Raw genomic sequence first — 25,594 nt, 5'->3', positions numbered from 1 at the left:
TTGGAATAGATATAGCTGACAAAGAGCTTGTATCCAGAATACATTAGAATTCTTTCAAAGTAATAAAGTTAAAAAAAAAAAAAAAGGATGGCTTATACATGAGTATATCCAAAAGGCCAATAACATTTGAAAAGGTACTCAACCTAATTAAGACACTGGAAAACTGCAAATTAAAACCACAACGAAATACTACTGCTCACTCACCAGAATTGCAAAACATGAAAAAGTCAGAACATACTTATTGTCAGTGAAGGTGTTAAGCCATGAAAATTCTCACACACTGTTGGCAATGATGTGAATTTGTACAATAAATTTGGAAAACTGTGTGACATATTTTACTAACTTGATAACCCAGCAATTCCACTCCTATGTACATACCTAAAAGACAGGCATGAACATGTGCAACAGGAGGCACACATAAGAATTACTTCATAACAGCTTTATTCATAATAGTCCCAAACTGGAAACAATCCAAATAATTAACAACAGGAGAATAGTTAAGTAAATTGTGGTAAATTCTGACAATGAAATATTACATAGAAATAAAAAGGAACTAACTACTGGTATACATAAGAAAGTAATATAACAGATATTATGTTGAATGAAAGAAGCCATGCACAAAACTTTACTTACTGTATTTCGCTGTTTATGTAGAGTTCAAAAACAGTCAAAATTAATCTGTGTTGTTAGAAATCAGAATGGTTACCTTTGGAAAGGAGGAAGAGGAAAACAATTGGGAGGAGCTGCAAAGGAGGCTTCTGGAATGCTGGTAAGGTTCTATTTCTTGACATGTGTTGCAGTTTCATAGGCATGTTTACTTTATAAAAATTTATGGAGCTGATCTATGTTTTGGTTGCATGAGTATCTTCTCTTTGTGAAAATTCATTGAGCTCAACACTTATAATTTGTGTACTTTTCTGTATGCGTGTTACACTTCAATTGAAAAGCTAACACCAACCAACCAAAGTTCATGTCAAAGAAGCTCTAGAGTATCCTAGAGCTCACAGGTCAAAACATATGTATTACAATACTAGTTTTGAAGTCTACAAGCTGAAGGTACATTCAACAAATATTTATTGAACATCATGGGGAATGGGGACAAAAACTAAGGCCTTGTTTCAAGGATATTACAATGTTAGTAGAAAGACAAAATATTAAAATATAATTTTATAAGTATTATAATAAAGGAAGTATAGGATTCTATTTAGTTTCCAGGAAGAATGCTTAACTGGCCTGGTATCGGGGGATGAGGGGCATCAGAGAAGGTCAGGTGGTGAAAGGAGAAAGGATACTGTAGGCAGAGTGATCATATACGAGGATACTTCAAAAAATTTGTGGAAATATCCTTGTATATGATGACTGAGAGAGCATGGCTGGTGACATATGCAAACTATGAAGGGCTTCAGGTTCTGGGCTTTATTCTGATGGCATTAGGGAGCAGAACCATTTAGAAAGGCTACAGCATGGATATCAGATTGGAAGGAAGAAAGAATGGAACACAATAGGGGGGTGGAAGGGAAATTAACATTAAAGAACTTTCTAAAAGATAAGAGATTGAAAATACTACTTATCAGCATCTATGAGATATATTTAAAACAAAGATAAGTGGAAAATTCATAGCCTTAACCACTTATATCAATAATAATAAAAGACCAAATATATGTTCATTAAATTCCAAACTCCAAACACTATGCAAAGCACAACAAAGTAACTAAAATAAGACATAAGGAAGGAAAGAATGAACATAGAAGAAAAATGAGGCCAGGCATTGAAAAAATAATCAAATAAAAATGATTGTTTTGGAGAAAGTTAACAAAATCAACACACCACTAGCGAACATAACCAAGGAAAAAAGGAAAAAGCACAAATATACAAAATATGAAATGACAAGGGGGAGATAACTATTGAAATAAAAGAGATTTAAAAAACCTTAAGAGACTATCTGGCAGAGAGCTCTCTATGTAAATAAATTTGGAAACCAGACAAAATGAATAATTTCTTAGTAAGATACACTTTACCAAAATTGACCCCATTATAGAACGAAAGTGTAAACAGATCAATTCCCACAGCAGAAATAAAGAAATATATCAAGGAACTGAATGTCCACAGCAGAAATAGAAAAATATATCAAGAACCTGCCCCACAAAATAAAAGGCACAGTTGATTTCATAGAGGAATTTTCAAAGAATAGAGTGCCCCCAGTGCTACATATATTGTGCCAGAGCCTAGAAAAATGAAAGAAAACTCCAAACAATTCTTATGAAACAAGTATAATACAGATACCTAAGCCTGATAAAGACAGTACAAAAAAAGAATATTCCAGATTCACTTCTGATTATTGATGTAAAAGTACTCAATAAAATATTAGCAAACACAACCCAATACCACATTAAGAAAATGATACATTATAACCTAGGAGGATTTTTTTCCAGGAAGGCAAGGTTGGTTCAATAGTAGGAAATCTATTAATATAATAAACCATATTAATACATCTATGGAAAATCATTATTGCCTCCATAGATACTGAAAAACTTAACAAAATTCAACACCTATACCTGATCAAAACATAGAATAAAAGAGGAAAGTAGGAATTTATGGATACTTTCTTAATATGAAAAGTGTGTTATACCTTAGTTCTGAACACAGAATCTTACTTAGTGGGTTAATACTATAGAAATTTCCACAAGGATCGGAAACAAAGAAAGACTGCCTACTATTTCCACTACTATTTAATGCTGCAAAGGAGATATTACGCAATGCAATTACACATAAGAAATTAATTAGAGGCATAGAAATTGGAGAAGAAGTAAAACTATTTCTACTGACAGATGGGATGTGATATTTATCTGGAAAGCTCTAGAAAATCAAAGGTAAAATTAACTTAAAGAATAAAAGAATTTAGGAAGGTAAAAATTTACATACAGAAATAATAGCCCTCAAATATATAAGTAATAAACAGAAGGTGTAGTAGAAAAAACAAACCCATTCACAAAGGCAAAAAAGATAAAATATTTAGAAATAAACTTCAATAATATTCAAGAAATATGCAAAATCTATATAAAAAAAATTCAATTCTCTCTAAAGACACAAAAGCAGATAGAGCAAATGGAAAGACATCCAGTGTTCTTGGAAGGATGATACAACAACATAAAGATTAATTCCGCATTAATTTATAAATCTAACACAATCTCAATAAAAATACCAAAAAGTTTTTTATCTGGGGCTAGACAATCTGATAGTAAAGTTCACATGGAAAACTAAACATGTAAGAATAGGGAAACACTGAAAAGGAAAAGCTACAGTGGAGACTAGCCCTACAGATAGTAAAACATACAATAAAGCCACTATCATTAATGTGGTACTGGTAAATGAATGGACAGCCAGACAGAACAGGAAGTCCAGAAATAGATCCATGTGAACAGGGAATATTTGTATATGATAAAAGGTGGCATCTAAAATCAGTGGGGTGAAGACAGATTTTTTAAATAAATGGTTTTAGGACAGGTAGACAGCCCCTAGAAAGAGATACAAAGTTCATATGTCATAATATGCAAAATAAACTCTAAACTCTATAGTTCTGACTTTTGGAACCCTGTTGATGTTTTATATACTCCAAAGGGGGGAAAAAGTACAGGTATAAAAAATTCTAAAATGGAAAACAACCTGTCTTTCAAATGAATAATATAACCACACTAAAGTGGTGGGGGAAAAAAAGATCAAACCCAAGTAACTTTTCTTTTTTTTCCATTTTCAAAATTTGGTATTTTTACTTTACTTTATTTATTTATTTATTTATTTATTTAAAATTTTATTTTGTCGATATACATTGTGGTTGATGTAACTTTTGAATATATTACGTTGAGTATATACTTTCAGGCATATGTCTAAACTAATCAAAATGTATACATTAAATATGTGCAATTTTTGTATATCAATTATAACTCAATAAAACTCAATAAAAAGAATTCTAAACAAATTTTGATCTCTAGTTGGTAGGTTTGTTTTTTACAGTGATATAGGTTAGCAATTCCAAAACTACTTTCTTTATATTCTAGGACTGAGCAATAAGTAAACTTATTGTGGATACCAGGAGCAAAGTTTCTCTCTGTTAGAGAAGATAGTTGCAAATATGGAAACGGAAAATGTTAGAATGAACCCTAAGGTGTGGGAATGGGATTGGAGTTATTAATTTGAACTCATGGTGTGTGTGTATGTGCACATGCATGCACACACACACACACACACACACCTTCTTCTTTGTAACTTTGTACACTGAGAAAGTCTAGAAGCAATGATACCCTAGTAGCACTGAGCACACCTAGCAACCAGTCCTTGGTTTCAAAATAGTATTCTTCACTAAAAGGAACCATGGTGCAGGCTAAGATCTATAAAAAAAAAATGTGGAAAAAAAAATGTGAGACAACAATTTTCAAGACACTGGAAAACAGGCAGTGAAGGACAGTGATTCCCTGAGAGATGAAAGACAAGCAAGGTGAGTCTCAGCCTACTACCTGAAGAAAGTTTCTAAGCTGTAGCACAGGGAGGGGAAGCCCCATGTAGAGCTTGGTAGTCTCCCTGAGTTGAGAAGATGGAGCTGAGACTCTGGGAAAGCCAAGGTGGCTTGAGTTTGCAGGGCAAAGTACTGTAAAGGAGAAACCTTCACAGACAGAGAACTCCAGAGATATTCAGAGGCTCCTCTCCAAGTGTTCCGTTGAGGACTGATCAGGGCACTGTGCATGAGAAAACTAAAGGTGAAAGAATACCTCACCAGCAGTGCTGCACTACAAAAACTACTAAAGGATGTCCTTCAAGAAGCAAGGAAATGATACCAGATGGAAACAAAGAAATGAAGAGCACTAGAAATGGTAACTACATGAATAAATACGAAGATACTATTTTCTTATTTAAATTTCTTGAAAAGATAATCAACTGTTTAAAGTAAAACTAATAACAACATTATGGCTTTATAATATACATAAAACAAAATGTATAATGACACTAGAAAAAGGCCAGGAGGGGAGAAATGAAAGCAAAATGTTGAAAGAGTTTTATACTACATGTGAACTAGTATAATATCACTTGAAGGCAGACTGTGATAAGTAAAAGATGTATACTGTAAAACAGTGGTTTTCAACCAGGGGTAATTTTTCTCTAAAAGGAACATTTGGCAATATCTGGAGATATTTTTGATTTTGAGAACTGAGAAGGTGCTACTGCATCTAGTGAGCGGAGGTCAGGGATGCTGCTAAACATTCTATAAGGCACAGAGCACCCACCCCCCACCATATACACATGCAATATTTGACCCAAAATGTCAATAGTGGCCAATATTGAGAGACCCTGTGATAAACCCTAAGGCAACCACTAAAATAACATAACAAAGGATTACAGCTAATAAACCTATAAAAGAGATAAAATACAGGAATAAAAATCACTTAATTCATCCAAAAGAAGGCAGAAGAGGAAAAAGTGAACAAAACTCAGATGAGACAAATAGAAAACAAATAGCAAAATGGTAAATTTAAGCCTAGCCACATTAGTAATCATATTAAGTGCAAAAGATCTCAATATGCCAATCAAAAGGCAGAGATTGTCAGATTGGATAAAAAAGGGAGACCTGACTATATGTTAACTATTATATCCTCACTTTAAATACACAAGTAGGTTAAAAGTAAAAAGATACAACATGCTAACGATACTCAAAAAAGAGTTGGTAAGGCTATATTAATATCAGACAAAGCTGATTTCGGAGCAAAGAATGCTAACAGGGATAAAGAGGGTAATTTCATAGTGACAAAAACATCAATTCATAAAAAAGACAGAATGTATACTTGAAGGTCTAGTAATAGAGCTCCAGAAGATATTAATCAGGACTAGTGGTTAGCTCAATCAGAGTGTGGTGCTGATAACACCAAGGTTGAGAGTTTGATCCCTGTACTGGCCACTGGCCACTGCCAAAAAAAAAAAAAAAAAATCAAAAACTGATGAGAGTCTAGGCAAGATGGCTGACTAGAGGTGGCCAGCCCTTGCCTCTGGTGCAAAGAAAGTCCAAAGCAGCAAATAGATAATCACTTGAAGAGTAGCATGTCTAGGAGAAAACAACGGAATCCAGCTTAACAGTGAGGACCCTACCCCCTCACCCCCAAAGACCTGGAAAATTGAGACAGCAACATAGAAGGACAGGAGAAACTCTCAACCAGGACTGGCTCAGAGTTTGGAGAAACCCCACACTGCTGGGACAAAGTAGACAGGGGAGGGCTGGCAGCCGACACCTTCACCTTAGATGCCTGCAAACCAGGCTGCAGGCTACCAGTGTGGCACTCATGGACAGTGAGCCCAGTGTGTGCAGAGACTAAGAGCCCACACAAATATATTTTCCCAGAGGGAAACTATGCAAGGAGTGACTCCCTCCTCTGCCCCATCCCAGTCTACCTCTAGGCACCACCATTGCGAGATAGAAGCCAGGGAAGATTAGAGTGCCACTGACCCAGCATCCCCACACACTCCATTGAAGGGCATGGGGGTATTGTACCGCCTGCCTGGATATGTGCCCTCCTTCTTTCTAGGAGCACAGAGCCCTGCTCAACATAGGGGAGCTGCCCATGCCAGTGGTGAGTGGGGGGGAGTGCACTGGTTGTCTAGATGCATACCTTCCTTCTCCCAGGGGCTACAAGCCATGTCCAACTGAATGCCACACCTGCTCCAGTAGACACTGAGATGGAAACTGCACCAGCCCCTTGCCCCGGTTACTTAGATCCACACCATCCTCCTCTAGGAGCTACAAGTCCCACCTTGCACTCACTCCAGTGGACAATGAGCCAGGGGCTGTGCCGGCCCTTTGCACTGGTTACCTATACCCACGACCTCCTCGTCTAGGAGCCCAGAGCTCTGCCCTGTGCCTGCTCCCACAGACAGTGAGAAGGACTGCACCAGTCCCTTGCACTGGCTGCCTGAATCCATGCCCTCCTATCACTGGAGCTTAGATGCAGTGAGCCTACCAGCACCAGCAGAGAACATGCTGGGGGTGTAGAAGCTGCCTAGATCCATGCCACCTTCCAAGGGAGCCCAGTGTCCCATATGACACAGCAGCCTGCCCACACAAGTGAAGAAATTGTGGGGAATGAGCTGGCACTTACTACCATGCCACCCAGAACCAAACCTATGTAGCCCAATCTGACTATCAATGTAAAATATTTCTACAGGTAAGAATCTCTCCCCTCAAAAACCACTTTAAAAGCTAAAAGAAGAGAATATACTACCACCAGATGCCCAGACATCAATGCAGATAAACAAGAGGCATGAAAAAGCAGGGAAACATGACACTCCCAAAAGACTACAAGAGAGACACAAACGGAGCCCATGGAGAGTGCAAAAACCCAGGATAACTGAATAGAGTAAGGAAGAAAATTCCCAATTACTACCAACCCATCTTTCAATTGGGGTAAGCAAGGACCCACAAGGAGCCTCTGCCTGTAGGAAAAAGGAAAGAGAAACCCTGACCAGGGTCACCCATTCAAACTGAGGACCTCCAGTATACCCCATTGCACCAATGAGGGTCACAAGACACTAGCCAGGATGCCAACAAGCCCACCTGGGGTCATGCACCCCAGCCAAACAGTGACAGGGCACCCAGGCACTTCTTCAGAGAACTTAAGATGTCACCCAAATCCTTGACAGCCCAACACAGTGTCACTAACCTCAGCAAGGAACCACTAAGTGCCCCAGTACCTAGACCACAGAGGCACTCACATACAACACCAATACTAAATATAGCTGAAGAAACCACACAGAGACTATAGTAATGCATTTACCCGGAACTAATACTAAAACACCCTACTCAACGGTCAATATAAAACACAACTACAGGAGGAAGTCTCTCTCTTCAAAAGTCTCTCCACAGTAATAAAAGAAGCAACTGCTTTACCAGGTATCCACACATCAATGTATGGATACTAGAAATACAAAACAACAACAACAAAAAAAAAAAAAAGAAAGAAAGAAAATATGACACCACCAAAGGAATACAATTAATTTTCAAGTATCAGACCCCATGAAGCAGAAAATCTTTGAAATGACTGAAAAGGAATTCCAAGCAACAATTTTAAGGAAAGTAAATGACATAAAAGAAGACTCAGAAGACACAACAAAATGAGAAAAACTATTCAGGATATGAAGGAGGAAATGTATAAAGAGATAGATACTGTAAAAAGGAATGTAGCATGACTCCTGGAAATGAAGGATTCATTTATTAATGAAATAAAACCAAGAGCTTAAGCAACCAGACAGAGCAAGCAGAAGAATTTCTGATTTGGAGCACACTCTTTTCAAAATAACACAGGTGCACAAAATAAATAAATAAAGAATAAAAAAACTGAAGAAAATCTAAAAGCTCTCAGACAAGCTTAAGTGCAAAAACATCTGAATCATGAGTGTTCTGGGAGGGGAAGAGAAAGGAAAAGGCATTGAGACCTGTTCAACAAAGTGATAGCAAAAAGCTTCCCAAGATATTGGGAGAGACACAACTTTCAGATTGCTCAAGATCTCCAAACATATTCAATCCAAAAAGGTCCTCTCTGAAACACATTATAATCAAACTGGCAAAAGTCAAAGAGAAAGAGAGAATCCTAAAAACAGCAAGAGAAAAGCTTCCTATAAGGTAGTCCCCATCAGACTAATGGCAGATTTCTCAGCAGAAACCCTACAGGCCAGAAGAGAATGGGATGATATATTCACAGTATTTAAAGAAAAAAACTGCCAGTTTAAAGAAAAAAAATTGCTACTATACTCAGCAAGGCTATCCTTCCGAAAAGAAGGAGAAACAGTGTATTTCCCAGATAAACAAAAACTATGGGAGTTCACCACCACATGACCTGCCCTACAAGAAATCCTCAATGGAATCCTGCATCTGGAATCCAAAAAAAACCAATCATTACCATGAATACACAAGAAATAACAAAACCCACTGTCAGAACAAAAATGCAAATGAGAAAAAGAAAGAAACTTTATCTAACCACCTCCAACAGCCAATAAACACCAAAGACAAAAAATAAAAGGGGAAGAAAGGAACAAAAGTTATTTAAAACATCCAACGAAAATTGATAACATGCCAGGAGTAAGACAATACCTTTCAACAACCACCCTATATGTAAATGGATTAAAATCCCCACTCAAAAGACAAAGACTGGAATGACAGCATCACTGCACCCACTGACCTCCCCAGCTCCAGGAAGCAGGCCCATCCGCCCAACTGACAGCAGCAGTGCACCTGGAGATGTTGCTGGCTGTGGGAAGCAGCTCTACCCACCCAACTGGTGGCATCAGTGCACCTGGTGACCTCTCCAGCAGCAGCGCTCCCCACCACTGCCACAGACAATGGTGCTGTGCCAATGGTACACAACAGCAACTGCCACAGCAACTGCCACCACCAGGATGGCTTTGTGGCCACACCAGCAACCACCACCACCTTAGAGGTGGCCCAGTAACCACTTGTCAGCATGAACGAAAGAAGAGTCACCAGTGGAGCCTGGGAGAAGAGGTGAGTTAGTGCAAACCCATGACCCAGTGGCCCAACAGAGGGGGAATTATGCTGCCATACCCAGTAGCACACCTGGGGGTGGGAAGTATGTCCGCAGCCCATGGTGCTGCCTTGATCCAGGGAGAGACACTTGTGGAACCCCACGAGTGTACAGAAAACCTGGTTACTCAAATAGAGTAAGGAAGAAAATTCCCAATCGCCACCAACCTATCTCCCAATTGGGGTAACATGGCTCCAAGGAAGAGCCTCAGCCTGTAGGTAAGAGGAAAGAGAAAACCCACCCAGGGTCACCCATTCAAACTGAAGAGCTGCAGTATACCCCAGTGTAGCCATAAGGGTCAAGGGGCACTAGCTGAGGTGCCAACAGGTCTGCCCAGGGTCACACAACCCAGCCACAGAGCAACAGGGAACCCAGGTACTTCTCTCAGGAACTCAAGAGATTGCCCACATCCTGGACGAATGAACACGGTGTCACCAACCTCAGCAAGAAATCACTAAGTGCCCCAGTGACTGGGCCACAGAAGTACTCACATACAATTCCAATACTGAATATGGCCAAAGTACCCACACACAGACTACACTATTGTGTCTACCTGGAATCAGTACTAAAACAGCCCACTCAATGGTCAATATAAAACACATCAAAATGAAGAAGTCTCTCTCCTCAAAGCCTAAGCCAGAGTAATAGAAGAAGCAACTGCTCTGCCAGATGACTAGACATCAACAAAGAGATACTAGAAATATGAAAAAAAAAAACAAGAAAATATGACACCTCCAAAGGAATATGATAATTCTCAAGTACCAGATCCCATAGAAGAGTAAGTGCTTGAAATGACTGAAGAGGAATTCCAAGCAACAATCTTAAGGAAACTCAATGTGATATAAGAAGACTCAGACAACATAACAAAATGGAAAAAAGTGTACTGAATCTGAAGAAGGAAATTTACGAAGAGATTAATACTTTAAAAAAGAATGTGGTAGAATTCCTGGAGCAAAAAGATTCATTCAGTGAAATAAAAAACACAAAACACAACCAAGAGCTTAAGCAGCAAGTTAGAGCAAGCAAAAGAAAGAATTTCTGATCTTGAAGATGGTCATTTTGAAATAACCCACATGGACAAAAAAAAAAAAAAAAAAAAAAAAAAGAATAAAAAGAAAAAGAATGAATAAAAAAGGAGAAAATCTAAGAACAAGCAGATAACCTGAAGCACACAAACATCTGAATCATGGGTGTTTCAGAAGAGGAGGACAAAGGAAAATGCATTGAAAACCTATCCAATGAAGTAATAGCAGAAAACTTCCCAGGTGTAGGGAGAGATATGGACCTTCAGATCCAGGAGGCTCAAATATCCCCAAACAGATTCAATCTGAAAGGTCCTCTCTGAGACACATTATAGTCAAAATGGCAAAGCTCAAAGACAAAAAGGAATCATAAAAACAACATGAGAAAAGCATCAAGTCGCCTGTAAGGGAGTCTCCATCAAATTAACAGCAGACTTCTCAACAAAAACTCTATAGATCAAAAGAGAATTGGATGATATAATCAAAATATTAAAAGAAAATCATTGGCAGCCAAAAATACAATATCCAGCAAGGCTATCCTTCAGAAATGAAGGATAAATAGTTCATTTCCCAGACAAACAAAATCTGCAGGAGCTCGCCAACCCATGACCAGCCCTACAAGTAATCCTCAAGGGAATCCTGCATCTGGAACCCAAAAATGATAATCACTACCATGAATAGACAAGAAAGAACAAAACTCACTGGTAGAACAAAAGTGCAAACGAGAAAGAGAAGAAAATTTTATCTAACTGCCTCAAAAAACCAACAAACAAGGAAGACAAACAATAAATAGGAAGAAAAGAACAAGATATTTAAAACATCCACACAAAAATCAAAATTCCAGTAGCAACACTATACCTTTTAATAATAAACCTAAATATAAATGGATTAAATTCCCCACTCAAAAGACACTGACTGACTGGATTAACAAGCTAGAACCCACTATATGCTGTCTTCAGGAGACTCACCTCACTCTAAAGACACACACAGACTAATAGTGAAGGGATGGAAAAAGATATACCACACAAATGGAAACCAAAAATGAGCAGGAATAGCTATTCTTATATAGGATAAAATAGACTTTAAACTAAAAACCATAAAAAGAGACAAAGAAAGCCATTATGAATAAAGGGATGTATGCAGCAAGAAGACATAACAATCATAGTATATATACACCCAATACCAGAGTACCCAGATGTATAAAGCAAACACTATTAAACCTAAAAAAAGAGACAGATGCCAATACAATAACAGTTGGGGAACTGAACACTGCCCTCTCAGCACTGGAAAGATCATCTAGGCAACACCAATAGAGAAACACAGGATTTAAACTACACTAAGACCAAATGAACCTCCAGATATCTACAGAAAATTTCACCCAAGTAAAGAATACACATTCTTCTCATCAGCATATGGAACATTCTCCAGGATAGACCACATGTTAGGTCACAAATCAAGTCTCAACAAATTTTTAAAAACTGAAATCATTTCAAGTACCTTTTCAGACCACAACAGATTAAAACAAGAAATCAATAACAAAACTCTGGAAACTATATGAATGCATGGAAATTAAGCAACATGCTCCTGAATGACCTACGGGTCCAAGAAGAAATTAAACTTAAAAGGAAGCTTAAAAATTTCTTGAAACTAATGAAAATAAAGGCACATCATACCAAAACCTGTGGGATACTGCAAAAGCAGTGCTAATTGGGAAGTTTATTGCAATAAATGCTTTCTTCAAAAGAATAGAAAAACTTCAAATAAGCAACCTCAAAGGAATAGAAAAACAAGAACAATTAAATCCCAAAATTAGTAGATAGAAAGAAATAATTAAGATCAGAGCACAAATAAATGAAATAGAAACCAAAAAATAGATACAAAATTTCAGTGTAACAAAAAGTTGGCTTATACGAGAAGATAAACAATATAGACAAAATATTAGCTAGACTAAGAAAAGAAGAGAGAAGACCCGAATAACAAAAAACAGAAAGAAAAAAAGGAGAAACTACAACTGATATCACACAAATACAAAGATCATTAGAGACTATCATGAACAACTATATGCCAACAAGTTTGAAAAACTGGAGGAAATGGACAAATTTCTGGACACTTACAAACTACCAAGACTGAACCAAGAAGAAATAGAAAATATGAACAGACCAATAATGAGCAACAAGATTGAAGCAGTGATCAGGAGTCCTCCAGCAAAGAAAAGCCCAGGACAAGATAGCTTCACTGCTGAAATCTACCAAACATTCAAAGAAGAAGTAATACAAATCCTTTTCAAACTATTCCAAAAAACTGAAACAGAGCCCATTTTCCCAAACTCATTCTATAAGACCAGCTGATGTCACACTGACACCAAAATCTGACAAAGACACAACAAAAAAAGAAAGCTACTAGCAATATCCTAAATGAACATAGACTCAAAAATCCTCAACAAAATATTAGCAAACAGAATAAAGCAACACCTCAAAAAGATACACACCATGATCAAGTGGGACTCATCCCAAGGATACAAGGATGGTTCAACATATGTAAGTCAATAAATGTGATACACCACAGCAACAAAATCAGGGACAAAAACCACATGATTATCTCAATAGATGCAGAAAAAGCATTCAACAGAATTCAACATCTCCTTATGAGAAAGGCTGTCAAAAAATTAGGTATAGAAGGAAAATATCTCACAATAAAATCTATATGTAACAAACCCACCATCAATATCATCCTGAATGGGAAAAAGCTGAAAGCCTTTCCTTTAAGGACAGGAACAAGAGAAGGATTCCCATTCTCACCACTCCTACTTGACACAGTACTGGAAGTATCAGCCAGAGCAATCAGGCAAGAGAAAGAAAGAAAAGGCATCCAGACTGGAAAAGGTGAAATCAAAGTGTGCCTGTTCATAGATGACATGACCATATATATACCAAAAAACTCTACCAAAAAACTCCTAGAGCTATAAAACACTGCTAAAAGAAATTAAAGGAGACACCAAAAAACATAAAGATATTGCATGTTCAGCGATTGGAAGAATTAATGTTGTAAAAATGTCTGTACTACCCAAAGCAATCTACAGATTCAATGCAAACCCCACCAAAACACCAATGTCATTCTTCACAGAAATAGAAAAAGCAATCTTAACATTCATATGGAACAACAAAAGACCCCAAATAACCAAAGCAATACTGAGCATAAATAAATAAATAAATAAAGCCAGAGGCATTACATTACCTGACTTCAAATTATACTACAAAGCTATAGTAACTGTAGTAGATTGATTTATGCTCAAAACTCACTGAAGCTTGAATTGTGTCCCCTAAGTATTATGTATTAGAAACTTGGCCCCCACTGTGACTGTTAAGAGGGTGAGAAATCCTATTATGGTAATTAAAAGATGGAACCTTGAAGAGGTGATTGGATTGTAGGACCGTGCAGTAGTGAATGTAATTAAAATGGTGGTCAGGGGTGTGGTTCTGAGGGCTTTAAAAGAAGAGGAGAGTCTGTCTCCCTCTCTCTGCTCTCTCTGCTTCCACCATCTTGCAATGTGAGACTCCTGGGTCACTGTCACCACCAGATGGACTTTGGACTTCCCAGCCTCACAAACTGTAAGCAATAAATGTTGTTTTTCCTTATACATCACTCAGTTTCAGGTACTTTGTTATAAGCAGTGGAAACGGACTAATACAGTAACAAAAACAGCATAGTACTGGCATAAAAACAGACACATGAACCAATGGAACAGAATAGAGAACCCAGAAATCAACCCATGTATTTATAATTAACTGATTTTTAACAAAGGCACCAAGAACATACGATGGGGAAAGGACAGTATCTTCAAAAATTGGTGGTGAGAAACCTGGATATCCATGTGTAGAAGAAGGAAACTAGACCCATACATCTCGCCATATACCAAAATCAACTCAAAATGGATTAAAGACTTAAATATAAGACCTGAAACTATAAAACTCCTGGAAGAAAACAGAGTGAAAACACTTCAGGATGTAGGACTAGGCAAACACTTTATGAATAATACCTCAAAAGCATAAGCAACAAAAGAAAAAAAAAATGGGACTACATCAAACTAAAAAGCTTCTCCACAGCAAAGGAAACAATCAACAGAGTGAAAGGACAACCTCAAGAATGGGAGCAAATATTAGCAAACTATACATCTGACAAGGGATTAACATCCAGAATATATAAGGAACTCAAATAATACTAAAAAAACCCCAAATAATATGATTACGAAATTGGGGAAAGGAGGCAAATAGGTATTTCTCAAAGGAAGATATACAAATGGCCAAGAGACATATGAAAAAATGCTCCACATCACTTAGCATCAAAACCACACTGAGATACCATCTCACCCCAGTTAGACTGGCTATTATCAAAAAGACAGAAAATAACGAATGCTGGCGAGGGTATGGATACTCCACCTAACAGCAGAAAACATATCCTTTTCAAGTGTACACAGAAAATTCACCTGTACACATAAGTCCCCCACTTATGATGATTCAACTTACAATTTTATGACTTTACTATGGGTTTATTGGGGTATAAATCTAGGAGCTCCTTTTGACTTATGATGAGGTTATGCTTTCTACTGAACACATATCACTTTCACACCATAGTAAAGTCGAAAAATTGTAAGTCGAACCATTGTATGTTGGGGACTGTCTGCTGTGTTGCCAGCATTAAATCCATTTTTGACTCACGATATTTTTGACTTAAAATGAGTTTATCAGGATATAACCCCATTGTAAGTCAAGAAGTACCTGTACAGACCATATTCTAGGCCATAACACACTCTTAATAATTATTTAAAGAACTGAAGTCACACAGTCTTTTTTTCTGACCACAGTAGAACTAAATTTGAAATCAATAACAGAAATATATCAGGAAATTTCCAAAGTATTTAGAAACTAAATAACACACTTCAAAATAACCTGTGGATCAATAATAAATTCAAAAGGAAAATGAAAATGTATTTTGAAATGAATAAAAATAAAAACACATACCAAAATTTGTGGGATAAAGTAAAAGAGTACTTAGAAAGAAATTTATAGCACTTACTCAAGACTTACATAAGAAAAGAAGGTCTCAAATCAATGAACTCAGCTTCCATCCAATTTAAAACTCCAGAACAACAACAAATGAACCTCAAAGTAAGCAGAAGGCAGGAAATAACACAAATCAAAGTGAACATAAGTGGAACAGCAACAGAAAAATAGAGAAAATCATTGACACCAGAGGTGATTCTTTGAGATATTTGGTAAAATTATTAAACCTCTAGCCAGACTTTTATCAGAAAAAAGACACAAATTATCAATATACAGAAAAATGACATTACTATAGATTTTACAGATAATAAAAGGATAAGAGAATATTATGAATAACTTTATAACAATAAATTCAACAACTTAGATAAAATGGATAAATTCCTTGAAGGACACAAATTACTAAAGCTAAGAAAGAAATTGATAGCCTGAATAGTTTTATACCTATTAAATAAATCAAAGTTGTAGTTAAAAAGCTACCCACAAACAAGACTTCAGGCCCAGAAGGCTTCACTGGTGAAGTCTACCAAAAAGTTAAGAAAAAATTAATATCAATTTTATGCCAACTCTTTCATAAAATTGGAAAGGAGACAATACTATCTAACTTATTTTCTGAAGCCAGCCTTTCTCTGATACCAAAGGCAGAGAAAGACTTTATGAGAAAAGAAAAGTACAAACTAATACCCCTCACTTATATAGATGCAAAAATTCTTAACAAAAATTTAGCAAATCCACTCCAACAATATATAAAATAAATAAGTCATAATGATCAATGGAGTTATTCCAAGAATAAAAGGTTTTTTTAGCATTCAAAAATCAATGTAATTCATCAATATTAACAGACTATAAAAATGAAAAAAAACCTTTATGATCATCTCAATAGATACAGAATAAGCAACTGACAAAACACAACATCTATTTTTGATTAAAAAAAAAAAAAACTTGGCAAACTAGGAATAGAAGGAAACTTCCTCAAACTGATAAAGGGAATCTATGAAAAATCTTCAGGTAACATCATTCTCAATGGTGAAAAACTGATTTCTCTAAAAATCAGGGACAAAGTGACCATGATTGCTTTCACAAGTTGTATTCAACTGTTTTCTAGAGGTTCCAATAAGTGCAATAAGGCAAGAACAATAAACAGAAGGTATCCATATTGGAAAAAAAGAAGTAAAACTGCCTCCACATACTTACAGCCAACTGATATTTGACAAAGGCAGCAAGAACATACATTGGGGAAAAGACTGCCTCTTCAATAAATGGTCCTGGGAAAATTGGACGTCCACATGCAGAAGAATGAAACTATACCCATACTTCTTGCCATATACCAAAATCAACTCAAAATGGACTAAAGACTTAAGCATAAGTCCTGAAGCTATAAAGCTACTAAAGGAAAACCTAGGGGAAATACTTCAGGAATCAGGACTGGGCAAAGATTTTATGAATAAGACCCCAAAAGTGCAAGCAACAGAAGAAAAAAAAAAAGAAAGAAATGGGAATATATCAAACTAAAAAGCTTCTGCACAGTAAAGGAAACAATCAACAGAGTGGACAGACAACCTACGGAATGGGAGAAAATATGTGCAAACTATACATCCAACAAGGGATTATTATCCAGAATATACAAGGAACTCAAACAACAACTACACAGTAAAAAAAACCAAATAACCCAACTAAAAAATGGGCAAAGGAACTGAATAGACATTTTTCAAGGGAAGACATACAAATGGCCAACAGGTACTTGAAAAAATGCTCAAAATCACTAATCATTAGGGAAATGCAAACTAAAACCACATTGATATATCATCTCATCCACCCCCCCCCCCCCCGTCAGACTGGGTATAATCAAAAAGACTGAGAATAACAAATGCTGACAAGGATGTGGAGAAAAGGGAACTCTTCTACACTGTTGGTGGGACTGTAAATTAGTACTGCCACTATGGAAAATAGCGTGGAGGTTTCTCAAACTACAGATAGAACTACCATATGATCCAGCAATCCCAGTTCTGGGTATGCACCCAAAGGAATGGAAATCATCATGTTGAAGAGATACCTGTACTCCCGTGTTCATCGCAGCTCTGTTTACAATAGCCAAGATATGGAACCAACCTAAATGTCCATCAACAGACAACTAGATCAGGAAAATGTGGTGTATATATACATAATGGAAAACTAAGCCATAAAAAAGAATGAAATTCTTCCATTCACAGCAACATGGATTAGCTTGGAGAAAATTATGTTACATGAAATAAGCCAGGCACAGAAAGAGAAATACTGCACATTCTCAGTCATAAGTTGCAGCTGAGAGAGAAAGAAGGAAGGAAAGAAAGACCACAGTGGTGTGCTGGACTTGCAGAGGGAGAGCAGACCTAGGCCTGCTGAAGGAGTTGGGGAGAGGTTGGGTGCGGGACATGGGGAATAACTGCAATTTGCGGTGGTGGGCACGTTGACAGTATTGAACTGATCATCACATCTTGGGCACAGGTGCTGACAGTCAGCTCTGTGCCCCATGAATATGTATAATTAATGAAAATAAACTTTAAAAAACACATATGACATAATCATCGATGTAGATAATCCAATGGACTCTTCATAAAAAGTACTAAAATTAACAAGTGAATTTAGCAAAGTTGTAGAATATCAACTCAATACATAAAAATCAACTGTACATTTATATATAGTAGCAATGAACAAAAGGAAATTGAAATTAATATGATAGCATTTATAATAGCAGTACTATGTGAAATGTGTAGGGATAAGACTGAGAAAAGATATGCAAATCCTGTAGACTGAAAACTATGAACCATTGTTGAGAGTATTAAAAACCTAAATAAATGGAGAAATATACCATGTTCATAGATTAGAAGACTCAATACTATTAAAATGTCAGTTATCCCCAAAATGATCTATAGATTCAATGTAATCTCAATCAAAATCCCAGCAAGCTGTTTTGGAAAACAGTCTTGTAGTTTTTTAAAAACTTAAATATATGCTTACCATATGATTTGGCCAGTCTGCTCCTAGGTATATCGCTAAGAGAAGGCCATACACAGACTTATACACAAATGTTCTAAATAGCTTTATTTGTACTAGACAAAAACTGCAAATATCTCAAATGTCCATCAACAGATAAGTGGATAAACAAATTGTGAAATACGTATACAATTTAGTATTTTTCTGTAATAAAAAGGAACGAACTATTGATACGTGCTATAACATGGAAAAATCTCAGAGTAATTATGGTGTGTGAAAGGAGACAGACAAAAAGAGTACATTCTCTATGATTCCATATACATCAAATTCTTCGAAATGCAAACTAATGTATAGTGACAGCAGATCAGGGTTTCCTGCAGTTGGAGGAGGGATAGGGAGTGGCAGGAGGGAAGAATTACAAAATAGCACAAGGAAACTTTTGAGGGTGATAAACACTTTCATTATCTTGATTGTAGTGATGGTTTCACAGGTGTATACAGGTCAAAACTTACAAAATTGTATACTTTAAACATGTAGTTTACCATGTATCAATTGTACCTCAATAAAGCTGTCAAAAAAATAAATAAATAAAAGGAAACAAGGCTCCTTGGAGAAATGCTAAATGGGTACAGAAAAGAACAAGATGAACCTGTAACATCTTTCTGTGCCAGAAAATCAAGTGGTATTAAAGAAGGATAGGAATATGTCAAAAGGAAATGAGAGGAACTTCCACTAGCCAATACAGAAACAATGTGTATTTCAAAGTAACCAATGATAGTAACAGATTAAAACCCATAAGAATCCAGGCATTCACAGTAATATAAATAAATGAATAAATAATCAAATGAGAAGGGAAAGTTCCTTCTTGGAGTAGGATGACAACTAGTAAATATAGAAGGAATGACAGAATTAGAACATTGCCACTTGACAACAATTTTAGTAATAAACAATTTAGCAAAGAATCATTGATAAATACTAAAACTCTCCACAAGATACTTACTAACTTCAAAAGGAAAAATAGTAACTTTACAGTGGAAAAGCCTCAGAGGCACTTCCTTAAGCACATGGTGAAAGTTAAAATCACCAGCAATGGGACAAATTGACGTCATGTGCCTCCTGATACAAATCACCCAGAAGAACACAATATGGCTTCAGTGGTGTTCTTGCCAAAAGTGCATAATCTGCATTTAATCATGATAAAACATGAGCAAATCCAAAATGAGGGACATTTTCCAAAATAACTCGCCTGTAGTCTTCAAAATTATTAAGGTCACAAAAGACACAGGAACTGTTTCAGATCAAAGGGGACTAAAAAGCCAAAACAATCATGCTCACTGTATGAACCTGGACTGCATCGTGGACCGGAATAAAGGTGTTTTTTTCTCTTCTGTTCTAAGAGATGTTATTAGGAAAACTGCTGACATATGAATACCATCTATGGATTAGGTAATAGTATTGCACGGATTTTAATTTCCTGGTATTGACCATTACATTTTGCTATGTAAGAGAATATATTTGTTCTTTAGGAAATGCCTACTGAAGGGGCATCATGTATGCAACTTACTCTCAGGAAAAAAATATCCATACACAAAAAGAGAAAAAATGACAATGGAAATGTGATAAAATTTTGACATTTGGGGAATCTGGGTGCAGGGTATGCAGGAATTCTTTGAAATATTCTTACGAATTTTCTGTAAATCTGAAATTATTTCAAAACACAAAATTAGAAAAGATTAAGAGTAATAAGTAAAAGAAGTGATAAAGGACAATTTCTAAAACAGAAATAAACCAGATCATAGAAAACTCAATCAGCCCATCAAGCGGCAGGAAGGGGAAAAAGAATTAAATAAAAAGCATTGAAAACAGAAAACAAAAAAGATAATGTCAGGAATATTGCCATATATACCAGTAATGATAATATAATGAATGCATTACACTCACCTAATAATAGATGTTCTGATTATTTAAAACCAAATAACTCAATATCTTGCTTTATTTTATAAGAGACATACTTAAAACAAAATAACTGAGAGGGTTGAAAATAAAGGAACAGAAAAAGTTACAACAGGCAAACAAATGCTAATAACAAGAACCACAACACACAACAGGTAGTGGCACAGATTGCTGGCTGCCTATTCCAAACGTCTATTCTCACCTTTCTCCTTGGTAAAAGAATGCCATTTTTTAGCCAAGACATAGCTAGCTGAAGGAGAAGACTACATTTCCCAGCCTCCCTGGTAGCTTAGGTATGGCTACTTGACTAAGCTCTGCCAATGAGGTAGAAGTGGAATTGTTTTCTGGGACATCTCGGAAGGTCAATTATTAGAAATCAGCTGAGCTGGGATGGGCCCCTTTTTGCCCTCCTACCTTTCCTCTTCTTTCTGGCCCTCAATGGAGATGTGCTGGCTGGAACTCCAGAAGTCTCGTGGACCATGAGGGGACCTTAGGATGGAAACCATATACCAAGATGGTCAAGCAGAAGAGAGGAACCTGTGTCCCTGATGACATCACAGAGCCCTGGGATATCTGTCTCCAGACTTCTTTTACCCAAGAAAGAAATAATCTTTCTTGTTTAAACTAATTTATTTTCTTGTTTAAATTTTTTTCTAATATATGCTGCTGAACCTAATCTTGACAGAATAATATTCTTTAGAGAGAAGGAATTCAAGGCATTAATAAATAAATAGGACAAAGAGGGCTATTTCATACTGCACGAGAGGAAAATACAGCAGAAAGACATAATAGTTATGACCTTTATAAATCTTTATGTACTAACAAAACAGCTTCAAAAGATATAAAGCTAAGCCTGACTAAATATGAGAAGTGGACAGATTTAGTTGTGATGAGAGGTTTACACACATCTCTTTCAGATACCTAAAATCAAAAACCACGAACAATGGGCAAGAGTATAAGGACTGGTATAACACAACTTAACAAGCTTATTCTAATAGGGATATACGGAACTTGTACCCAAGGGAAACACACATATTTACAACCCATACGAAAAAGTCATAATTATGTTTTAAGTCAGGGGTGAGCAAACATTTTAGCTGAAGACCAGATAAATATTTTAAGCTGTGTGGACCACAGAGTCTCTGTTACAGCAACTCACCTCTGCAATTGTAGCTAGAAAGTAGTCATAGATGATATTTAAACAAATGGGTGAGGCCATGTTCCAATAAAACTTGGTTTGCAAATACAGGGCCCCCAGGCCAATCTGACCTTTAGGCTATAGCTTGTGGATCCCTGTTCTAGATAACATATGAAATATATATTTAAAAAATCCTATAAAGCTGATATCACACAGGCCAGTTGACTATAATGTGCGGAAAAAAATTAACATAATAGCAACCCCCCCCCCCATGTACACATCTGTGAATTTTAAAATGTACTTCTAAATAACTCCTGGGTTGAAGAGAAAATAAAAATGGAAAATACCAATGATTTACAAGTAAACAAACAAAAAACATTGGAATTACTGTGCGTCAAAACCCACAGGGCCAAAGCGAGAAGGAAAATTTATGGCTTGAATATATGTATTAGAAAACAAGGAAAACAAAATAAACTTAGTTTTCTTTACCTCAAGAATTTAGAATAACAATAAGAACAACAACAATAAAACACAGAGAAAACAGAAGAAAGAAATTAGTAAAGAGAAAAAGCAGAAATGAAAAGAAAAAAGAAAAAATATTAAGAAACTGAGTTGATCAAGAAAACCTAAAGCTGGTCCTTTGAAAAGACCAGTAAAACAGACAAGTCTCTAGCAATAGAATTGAAAAGAGAAACACTAATAAACAGTATTAACAATGGAAAAGGGATCACACAATTATTCACTCAACAAATATGTACTGGGTGGCTACTATGTGGCAGGCCCTGCTCTAGGCACTGCAGATACAGCAGTGAGCAAGACAGACAAGGTCCCTATAGTCATGGAGACAACAGTCAAATGGAGGGAAGGAGTGGCAATAAATAACAAAGGAATAAGTCATTTAACTTAGTGATAAGTTCTACAAAGAAAATGAAACAGATTTTTAAAATAAACTATTTATATCCTCAAGACAAAACAACTGAAAACACAGAAAATGTACAACTTCCTAAGAAACTATAATACCATAAATTGACTCAAGAAAGAGAATACATGAAAAAAAAAAAGTCAAAAAACCCCCAAAACCAGCAAAGAAATTAAAATAGTGAGGAAAAAATCTATCCCCCAGAAGGCACTGGGCAAAGGTGGGGTTTTATGTTTTGGGTTTTTTTTTTTTTTTTTTTCTTTTTTTGCCATTTTTAATTGGCAAAATTACTCATTGTTTTTTTTTTTTTCTTAAACTTATGTTTGTATTATTTTCAATAACAGTGAAGACTTGTTTAAATGTAAGAATGCATTTTACAGTACAGGTTCTTTCTCTCCATTTAAAAAAAATTGTGGTAAAATACACATAAAAATTTTACCATCTTAACCATTTTTAAGTGTATAGTTCAGTAGCATTAAATACATTAACAATGTTGTGCAACCATCACCATACATCTTCATAACTCTTTTCATCTTGTAAAACTGACACTCTATACCCATTAAGTAGTCACTACCCATTCCCCTGTCCCCCAAGCTCCTGGCAATCACCATTTACTCTCTGTCTGTATGAATCTGACTACTCTAAGTACATCATATAAGTGGAATAATACATTATCTGTCTTTCGGTGGCTAGCCTAGCATAATGTATTCAAGGTTCATCCATGTTGTAGCACCTGACACAATTTCCTTCCTTTCTGAGGCCGAAAATTTTCCATTGTACATATATATCACATTTTGCTTACCCATTTCTCTGTTGATCCGTTGATGAACACTTGGGTTGCTTCCACATTTTACCTACTGTGAATGCTGCTGCTACGAACACGCATGTACAGATACCTCTTAGAGACCCTGCTTTCAATTCCTTTGGGTATATACCTAGAAGTGGCATTGCTGAATCATATGGTAACTCTAGTCCTCATTTTTTGAGGAACCACCATACTATTTTCCACCAAAAGGGTACAAGGGGTCCAATTTCTTCACGTCCTTGACTTGTTATTTTCCATTTTTTTTATAATAGCCATCTTAATGGGTGTGAGGTAGTATCTCATTGTAGTTTTAATACCAATTTCTCTAAAGGTTGGTGATATTTGCATCTTTTCATGTGCTTATTGACCATTTCTGTATGTTATCTGGAGAAATGTCTATTCGAGTCTTTTTTGCATTTTTCTCCCCCAGTTTTATTAAGGTATAATTAACAAATAAAAATTTTATAAGTGTAAGGTGTACAGTTTGTTGTTTTGATGTACATATACGCTGTGAAGTGATTACCACAATTAAACATATTAATCACCTCATGGAGTAACGATTTTTTTGTGTGTGGTGAAAAACTTAAAATCTATTATCATAGCAAATTTCAAGTTTAGAATACATTATTATTAATTATAGTTACCATGATGTAAATTAGATCTCCAGAACTTATTCACTTTATAGCTGAAAGTTTGTACCCTTTGACCAAAATTTCTCCCTCACCCTTTCCCCCAGGCAACTACCTTTCTACTGTTTCTATGAGTTCGACTTCTTCAGACTCCATCTATAAGTGACGTAATGAGGTATTTGTTTTTCTGTTTCTGGATTATTACATTTAGCATAATGTAATCCAGGTTCATCCATGTTGTTGTAAATGGCAGGATTTGCTTTTTTAAGGCTGAATAATATTCCACTATGTCTGTGTGTAACATTTTCTCTCTCCATTCATCTATTGACAGCACTTAGGTTGTTTCCATATCTTGGATACTGTGAAACATGCTGCAGTATACATGGGAGTGCAGATATCTTATTCAGATACTGATTTCAATCCCACTGGACACATTACCAGAAGTGGGATCACTGGATCATACTGTAGCTCTATTTTTAGTTTTGTGAGAATCTTGATATTGTTTTCCATAATGGCTTGTACCCACCAACAGGGTACAAGTGTTCTTTTTTCAACATCCTCACCAACAGTAGTTATCATTTGACTTTTTGATAATAGCTATCCTAATAGGTATGAGGTGATATCTTGTGGTTTTGATTTACATTTCTCTGATGATTAGCAATGCTGAACACTGTTACATATACTTGTTGAACATTTGTATGTCTTCTCTGAAAAAATGTCTATTCAGAGACTTTTCCCATTTTTAAATCGTGTTGTCTGTGGTTTTTTGCTATTGAGTTGTAGGAGTTCCTAATATATTTTGGATATTAGCCCCCAATCAGATATGTAGTTTGCAAATATTTTCTTCCATTCCATAGGTTGCCTTTTCATTTTGGTTTAAAGTCTATTATATTCAATATAAGAATAGCTACTCCTGCTCAGTTTTGGTTTCCATTTGCATGGTGTATCTTTTCCATCCCTTCACTTTTAGTCTGTGTGTGTCTCTACAGGTGAGGTGGGTCTCCTGCAGACAGCATATACTTGGGTCTAGCTTTTTAATCCAATCAGTCAGTCTGTGTCTTTCGAGTGGGGAGTTTAATCCATTCACATTTAGGGTAGTGATTGACAGGTATTGTTTAATTCCTGTCATTTTGTTGCTTTTTGTTTAGATGACTTAAATATCTTTTGATCATTACTTCTCCTTTTATTTCTCTTCTTCAGGGTAAGTTGTATACTTGAGGTGGCATGATTTAGCTTCTTTCTCTTTCTCACTGGCATTTTTGTTTTAACAGCAGGTTTTCCTCTTTCTTGTGTATCTGTGATAGTGATCATCATTTTTCAGATTCCAGATGCAGGGCTGGTCGTGTGGTGGTGAACTCCCACTATTTTTGCTTTTCTGGGAAATACACTATTTCTCCCTCATTTCTGAAGGAGAGCCTTGCTGGGTAAAGAATTCTTGGCTGGCAATTTTTTTCTTTTAGTGTTTTGAATATATCATTGCAGTTTCTTCTGGCCCGTAGGGTTTCAGTTGAGAAGTCTGCTAT

At 36.3% G+C, this 25,594-nt stretch overlaps 1 protein-coding gene across 3 annotated transcripts in view; it reads right to left on the bottom strand.

Annotated features, from left to right (window-relative positions):
- BRCC3 (BRCA1/BRCA2-containing complex subunit 3) overlaps positions 1-25,594 on the bottom strand; it is a 90,996-nt gene that overhangs the window by 29,594 nt on the left and 35,808 nt on the right. For 2 of the 3 annotated variants that reach the window (XM_063083217.1, XM_063083214.1), the window contains exon 8: positions 20,995-21,069. The exons of the other annotated variant lie outside the window; for it this stretch is intronic. In XM_063083217.1, coding sequence (XP_062939287.1) covers positions 20,995-21,069 — 75 coding nt within the window. The remainder of the gene's footprint in view (positions 1-20,994; positions 21,070-25,594) is intronic. 3 annotated transcript variants of the gene reach the window in all.

This window comes from Cynocephalus volans, chromosome X, assembly GCF_027409185.1.
Source record: "Cynocephalus volans isolate mCynVol1 chromosome X, mCynVol1.pri, whole genome shotgun sequence".
In the NCBI taxonomy this organism is placed as follows: domain Eukaryota; kingdom Metazoa; phylum Chordata; class Mammalia; order Dermoptera; family Cynocephalidae; genus Cynocephalus; species Cynocephalus volans.
Note: the sequence above shows the minus strand (reverse complement) of the source record. Positions and strands in the feature narration are given on the sequence as shown.